General features: G+C 49.6%; 1 protein-coding gene across 1 annotated transcript; it reads right to left on the reverse strand.

Annotated features, from left to right (window-relative positions):
* Window positions 1–1,978: 1,978 nt before the first annotated feature.
* On the reverse strand, window positions 1,979–7,056 carry LOC311329049 (spermatid perinuclear RNA-binding protein-like; the record flags this gene model as incomplete). The annotated part of the gene is made up of 3 exons (XM_084462936.1): window positions 6,947–7,056; window positions 6,449–6,546; window positions 1,979–2,084 (listed from the first exon to the last, which is right to left on the reverse strand). Coding segments are annotated over exons 1-3 (238 nt in total), but the record flags the coding sequence as incomplete, so codon positions are not given.
* Window positions 7,057–7,664: the final 608 nt, after the last annotated feature.

Here is a 7,664-nt window from a genome sequence, read left to right on the forward strand (position 1 = left end):
GTTAGGGTTGGTGTAGTAAGGGTTAGGGTTGGTGTAGTAAGGGTTAGGGTTGGTGTAGTAAGGGTTAGGGTTGGTGAATTAAGGGTTAGGGTTGGTGTAGTAAGGGTTAGGGTTGGTGTAGTAAGGGTTAGGGTTGGTGTAGTAAGGGTTAGGGTTGGTGTAGTAAGGGTCAGGGTTGGTGTAGTAAGGGTCAGGGTTGGTGTAGTAAGGGTTAGGGTTGGTGAATTAAGGGTTAGGGTTGGTGTAGTAAGGGTTAGGGTTGGTGTAGTAAGGGTTAGGGCTGGTGTAGTAAGGGTCAGGGTTGGTGAATTAAGGGTTAGGGCTGGTGTAGTAAGGGTTAGGGTTGGTGAAGTAAGAGTCAGGGTTGGTGAAGTAAGGGTTAGGGTTGGTGTAGTAAGGGTTAGGGTTGGTGTAGTAAGGGTCAGGGTTGGTGAATTAAGGGTTAGGGTTGGTGAATTAAGGGTTAGGGTTGGTGTAGTAAGGGTTAGGGTTGGTGTAGTAAGGGTTAGGGTTGGTGAATTAAGGGTTAGGGTTGGTGTAGTAAGGGTTAGGGTTGGTGTAGTAAGGGTCAGGGTTGGTGTAGTAAGGGTTAGGGTTGGTGAATTAAGGGTTAGGGTTGGTGTAGTAAGGGTTAGGGTTGGTGTAGTAAGGGTTAGGGCTGGTGTAGTAAGGGTCAGGGTTGGTGAATTAAGGGTTAGGGCTGGTGTAGTAAGGGTTAGGGTTGGTGTAGTAAGGGTTAGGGTTGGTGTAGTAAGGGTTAGGGCTGGTGTAGTAAGGGTCAGGGTTGGTGAATTAAGGGTTAGGGCTGGTGTAGTAAGGGTTAGGGTTGGTGTAGTAAGGGTTAGGGTTGGTGTAGTAAGGGTTAGGGTTGGTGTAGTAAGGGTCAGGGTTGGTGTAGTAAGGGTCAGGGTTGGTGTAGTAAGGGTTAGGGTTGGTGTAGTAAGGGTCAGGGTTGGTGTAGTAAGGGTTAGGGTTGGTGTAGTAAGGGTTAGGGTTGGTGAATTAAGGGTTAGGGTTGGTGAATTAAGGGTTAGGGTTGGTGTAGTAAGGGTTAGGGTTGGTGTAGTAAGGGTTAGGGTTGGTGTAGTAAGGGTCAGGGTTGGTGTAGTAAGGGTCAGGGTTGGTGTAGTAAGGGTCAGGGTTGGTGTAGTAAGGGTTAGGGTTGGTGTAGTAAGGGTTAGGGTTGGTGAATTAAGGGTTAGGGTTGGTGAATTAAGGGTTAGGGTTGGTGTAGTAAGGGTTAGGGTTGGTGTAGTAAGGGTTAGGGTTGGTGTAGTAAGGGTTAGGGTTGGTGTAGTAAGGGTTAGGGTTGGTGAAGTAAGGGTTAGGGTTGGTGTAGTAAGGGTCAGGGTTGGTGTAGTAAGGGTTAGGGTTGGTGTAGTAAGGGTTAGGGTTGGTGTAGTAAGGGTTAGGGTTGGTGTAGTAAGGGTTAGGGTTGGTGTAGTAAGGGTTAGGGTTGGTGTAGTAAGGGTTAGGGTTGGTGTAGTAAGGGTTAGGGTTGGTGTAGTAAGGGTCAGGGTTGGTGTAGTAAGGGTTAGGGTTGGTGTAGTAAGGGTTAGGGTTGGTGTAGTAAGGGTTAGGGTTGGTGAATTAAGGGTTAGGGTTGGTGAATTAAGGGTTAGGGTTGGTGTAGTAAGGGTCAGGGTTGGTGTAGTAAGGGTTAGGGTTGGTGTAGTAAGGGTTAGGGTTGGTGTAGTAAGGGTTAGGGTTAGACACACACACCTTACAGCCGAGGGCATCTCAGAGCCTGGACTCTTTTAAAGCAAACCTAAAAACCTACCTTTTAAAAAAAGGCCTTTGTCTGTTAAATTTGTGTTATTTTTGTTCAGTTGTGTTTTGTTATGCGATGCTTTTAATCCTGTAGCACTCTGAGATTTGTTTTAATGAAAAGTGTGTTACAAATAAAATGTATTATTATTATTATTATTACCTCTACACACACACACACACGAACACACACACAGACACCCGGACGCACCTTCTTTGTCGGACCAGGGGTATTTCTGTGAGGGTTTACTTGAGGGGAGGGGCTCCATCTCCAGAACCTTGTAGATCTGCCCGAACGCCATGAGCCTCAGAGAATGCTGCAGAACACACACACACACACACACACACACACGCGCACACACACACACACACACACACACACACACACACACACACACACACACATACACACACACACACACACACAGAGGAAAGAAACGGGAGAGAAGCCGGTGTGAGAGGGTTGAAGAGAGAAAGAGAGAAAAATAATAAGAGAATCAGTCCTAGGTCACCCCCTAGAGTGCATCGATCCCATCTAGAGGAACACACATTAGTATTGTTGTTGGCGTGCGTTCGAGGGGCCCCTCCACACACGACCGCTAGTATTGTTGTTGGCGTGCGTTCGAGGGGCCCCTCCACACACGACCGCCTTCACGGTCCCCCAACCGGGTCACGCGGGCCACTGGGCCACAGCCTCGGCCGCGTGTGAGCAGCGAAGGCGGGGCAGGTTCATGGGGGCAGCCTGCTCAGCTTAGTAAGGCCTTCTACTGACTGGTGCTCTAGTTCAGTGGTTCTCAACTGGTGGAGCCTCAGGACCCACATTTTTCCTCATCATCACGCCGCGACCCAAATTTCTTCCACAGCACTCAAACGTATTCCACAAAAAATATAAAAAGTCTGTGACACATAACACAACATTGGCCCACGCTAAGGTTAGCCCACTTCCTGTCATGTCTCGTAAATTTATATTTATTTATTAAATTTAAAAATTATTGAATTGAATTGTGTGTCCTGCAAAATAAAAACCCAACATTTTCTCTATAAATATCTATATATTTTAAAATCCCTTAAAAAAAAGAAAAAGAAAAGAAAAGGGAAACCGCCCACGAGGCCGCGACCCAATCAAAACGGCTCCGCGACCCACCTTTAGATCGCGACCCACCAGTTGAGAAACGCTGGTCTAGTTTGTAACTAGCCCTGATGAAGGCCCCACGGCCCAAACATGTTGGCTGTTTTATTTTATTCTGTTCTGAGATGAACTAGCCGATAATTAAAGCTTTTTAATCAAGAAGAGAGCCTTGGGCCTTCCCTCTCCCTAGTGCCTCTCTCTCTCTCCCTCCTATCTTCTAACCAGGTCCAGTGGATGCCCCACTGTCACCAGCAGACCTCCCGGAGTCCGATAGATACCCCCGTGTCTGCTGTGGATGTCGTAGCATGTCCGTAGAATATTCTCTCACCTATGATGCTTTTTTAGCCTCTCTGACTCTGAAATGTAATTTAATGTCATGTATTGCTTTATAAATGTTCTTAGCCGGTAGACAAACATACTCCAGGAGCTTGCTCGATCGCCTTGTTGAGAGGGGTCAGGGAAGAGTTTTTGCAGCTCACTTATCTGGCCCCCGGGTGATTACTGTTTTTTGTTTTTTTTTCTTCTTTTTTTTTTCTTCCCTCTGGAAAATGTAGAGAGTGGGTCGTATGCCCACCTCCCTTGTTCTCTGTAAAGCGCATTGTGTTGCCTCTGGGTATGAAATGCGCTGTACAAATAAAGCTTTGATTGATTGATTGATTGGGCCTTTTTGATGAATTCTATGGAGATGGACGTTGTCTCTGCCGCGCCCAGAAGAAGCTAGCACACGTTTGACGGATTAAGTGCTGCTTTGACATCTTTAAGGATATGTACTGTAGCACACACACACACACACACACACACTGATACTCTACACACTGTGCACACGCGGTCAAACAAACACACATAGTCCACCTTGACGGGGACCGTGGGAAACTGCTACCGTGGCGAACTGTGAATCCCCTCTGTGCCCTTGAGAGATGGACTGAGAATGTGTGTGTATGTGTGTGTGTGTGTGAGTGTGTGTGTGTGTGTGTGTGAGAGAGAGAGAGAGAGAGAGAGAAAGAGAGTTGAGTCTGCGTGTGTGTGTGTGTGAGAGAGAGAGAGAGTAAGAGAGTTGAGTGTGCGTGTGTGTGTGTGTGTGTGTGTGAGAGAGAGAGAGAGAGAGAGAGAGTTGAGTCTGTGTGTGCGTGTGTGAGTGTGTGTGTGTGTGTGTGAGAGAGAGAGAGAGAGAGAGTTGAGTCTGTGTGTGCGTGTGTGAGTGTGTGTGTGTGTGTGTGTGTGAGAGAGAGAGAGAGAGAGAGAGAGAGAGAGTTGAGTGTGTGTGTGTGTGTGCATGTGTGTGTGTGAGAGAGAAAGAGAGAGAGAGAGTTGAGTGTGTGTGTGTGTGTGCATGTGTGTGTGTGAGAGAGAAAGAGAGAGAGAGAGTTGAGTGTGTGTGAGAGAGAGTTGAGTGTGTGTGTGTGTGTGTGTGTGTGTGTGTGTGTGTGTGTGAGAGAGAGAGAGAGAGAGTTGAGTGTGTGTGTGTGTGTGTGTGTGTGTGTGTGTGTGTGTGTGTGTGTGTGCGTGCGTGTGTGTGTGTGAGAAAGAGAGAGTTGAGTGTGTGTGTGCATGTGTGTGTGTGTGTGTGTGTGTGAGAGAGAGAGTTGTGTGTGTGTGTGTGTGTGTGTGTGTGTGCGTGTGTGTTTGTGAGAGAGAGAGAGAGTTGTGTGTGTGTGTGTGTGTTTGTGTGTGTGTGTGTGTGTGTATGTGTGTGTGTGTGTGTGTGTGTTTGTGTGTGTGTGTGTGCGTGTGTGTGTGTGTGTGTGTGCTCTGAGCAGGGCGGGGGGAGCAGGATCGCTGAGTGAATCCTCTGTCTGAACCTTTGTAGGAATGTCAATGCAGCTAATTGAACCGTGGGAGATACATGTGGAGATAGAGGCCATAGAGAGACAAGAGAGAGAGAGAGAGAGAGAAAGAGAGAGAGAGTAGGAGAGAAAGAGAGAGGGAGAGAAAGAGAGAGGGAGAGAAAGAGAGAGAGAGAGTAGGATAGAGAGAGAAAGAGAGTGAGAGAGAGACAGAGGGAGAGAGTAGGAGAGAGAGAGAAAGAGAGTGAGAGAGAGGGAGAGAGAGAGAAAGAGAGAGAGAGATGGAGAGAGAGACAGAGAGAGAGAGTGAGAGAGAGAGGGACAGAGACAGAGAGAGAGAGGGGGATAAGGGATTTCCTAGTGTCTGAGCTATGTTAATGTATTTGCATTAGGAAATTGGTTGTCTGTCTCAATACTCCCTTTGCTTTGAAGTATGTGTTGTGTGTGTGTGTGTGTGTGTGTGTGTGTGTGTGTAAGGTAGCTCGATAGCTTCTCCACACACACACACACACACACACCCCGGCCCCTGCAGAGATAAGAGTGTGTGTGTGAGTGTGTGTGTGTGCGTGTGTGTGTGTGTGTGTATGAGATAAGACCGCTCGGCCCTTGGTCTCCACGCAGCAGACCAAAACAAATCAAACAACAGACAAACAAACAAACAAACAAACAAACGCCAGACACCGGAGTGGACCTGATAGCCCGGTGAGACCGTCCTGATCCAGAGAGCTCTCAGTAGGTCTCTCTCCGCAGATCAGTCTGGTCTTCCCCCTACCTCCAACGATTTCAGTGGGCGGGACTACTTGTCTTGACAGACACCTCCTTCAGCCAATCAGCGGAAAAAAACTTTTGCCAAATCCCGTCGGATGAGTGGAGAAAAAGGCTGAGTTTATTAACGTTAACGTTACCGCTCGTTGCTTCTGGAGACTGTTTTGCCACGGGAACCAATCCGGGGTTACGTTCTACTGGGGGGCGGAACAGCAGTCAGAACTCAGCCTCTGATTGGCCCGGTCAAAACGTGATCAGAGAGAAATCGTTGGAGATAGGGGGAAGTCCAGACTGATTTGCGGAGCAAAACTGAATGTGAGATCAGGATGTTCTCACAAGGCTATAGGGACCTGACCTATCACTGATTGAGATACAATGCCTCCTTTTAGATTCATTTCTCCTCGACAGCAGGGTCAGCAGTTATCTGCCTGCCTTCCCTCTCCCTAGTGCCTCTCTCTCTCCCTCCTATCTTCTAACCAGGTCCAGTGGATGCCCCTCTGTCACCAGCAGACCTCCCTGAGTCCGATAGATACCCCCGTGTATGTGTACCACCCTGAAATGTAATTTAATGTTAATTAATAAATGCTTTATAAATGTTCTTAGCCGGTAGACAAACATACTCCAGGAGCTTGCTCCATCGCCTTGTTGAGAGGGGTCAGGGAAGAATTTTTACAGCTCACTTATCTGGCCCCCGGGTGAAACTGTTTTTTGCTTCCCTCTGGAATATGTAGAGAGTGGGTCGTATGCCCACCTCCCTTGTTCTCTGTAACAAACGCATTGTGTTGCCTCTGGGTATGAAATGCGCTATACAAATAAAGCTTTGATTGATTGATTGATTGATTGATTGATCAAGAGTCTCAGAGTTGAAGTACATTTGGGATCCAGGCGGGCTTGGACCTGCTCCTAGGCTCAGAAGCCAAAATCCAAGTTCTGGTCTCAGTCCTCTAAATTATTTCCACCTGAACGTGTCGACAACTTCCTGTCCAGGAACTCCTCCTCCTACCTGGGCACTGTAGGTGATAGACTCCGCCTCTTCCTCCGTCATGGCCGCCAGCGTGTCCGTCAGCTCCTTCTCACACGGGTCGTGTAACCCCGGACCGCCTGGGGGCGGGACAAACACAACCGTTATGACATCACATCCTGCACTTTTCAGAGCGCTGTTAGTGCTGCCTCCCTCCCTCCTTCCACTGCCTCCCTCTCCCCTCCTCTCCTCTCCTCTCCTCTCCTTCCCCTCCCTCCCTCCCTCCCTCCCTCCCTCCCTCCCTCCCTCCCTCCCTCCCTCCCTCCCTCCCTCCACTGCCTCCCTCTCCCCTCCTCTCCACTCTCCCCTCCCTCCCTCCCTCCCTGCTAGGAGCTCCAGACACTCCGTTACTCTGCGCAGATGGAGGAGGGAGGAGGGGATGATGGATCCATCCACCCCCATCCGTCACCCCTCCCTGCTCCCTCCTCCATCTGTCTCTCCTCCCTCCCTCCCTCCCTCCCTCCCTCCCTCCCTCCGTACCTGGGAGCAGGATGCCGGACGCCAGGCACTCCATGACCCTGCGTAGCGCCTCCCCGGCCCCCCAGCGGCCTGTTACACGTGGCGATGGCCTTCTCACACACCAGCTCCAGGGGCTACACACACACACACACACACACACACAGAGAGATCAGCTACACGTACACACACACACACACATACCAGCTCCAGGGGCTACACACACACAGAGATCAGCTACACACACACACACCAGCTCCAGGGGCTACACACACACACACACACACAGAGAGATCAGCTACACACACACACACCAGCTCCAGGGGCTACACACACACACACACACACACACACACACACAGAGAGATCAGCTACACACACACACACCAGCTCCAGGGGCTACACACACACACACACACACACAGAGAGATCAGCTACACACACACACACCAGCTCCAGGGGCTACACACACAGAGAGATCAGCTACACACACACACACACACACACACACACACACACAGAGAGATCAGCTACACATACACACACACCAGCTCCAGGGGCTACACACACAGAGAGATCAGCTACACACACACACACACACACACACACACACACACACACACACACACCAGCTCCAGGGGCTACACACACAGACACAAACACATCAGCTACACACACACACACACACACACACCAGCTCCAGGGGCTACAGGGACACACAGGCAGGGGCAGAGATCAGCTA

The sequence above is a fragment of the Borostomias antarcticus genome, assembly GCF_949987555.1.
Source record: "Borostomias antarcticus genome assembly, contig: scaffold_1194, whole genome shotgun sequence".
NCBI classification, from domain to species: Eukaryota; Metazoa; Chordata; class Actinopteri; order Stomiiformes; family Stomiidae; genus Borostomias; species Borostomias antarcticus.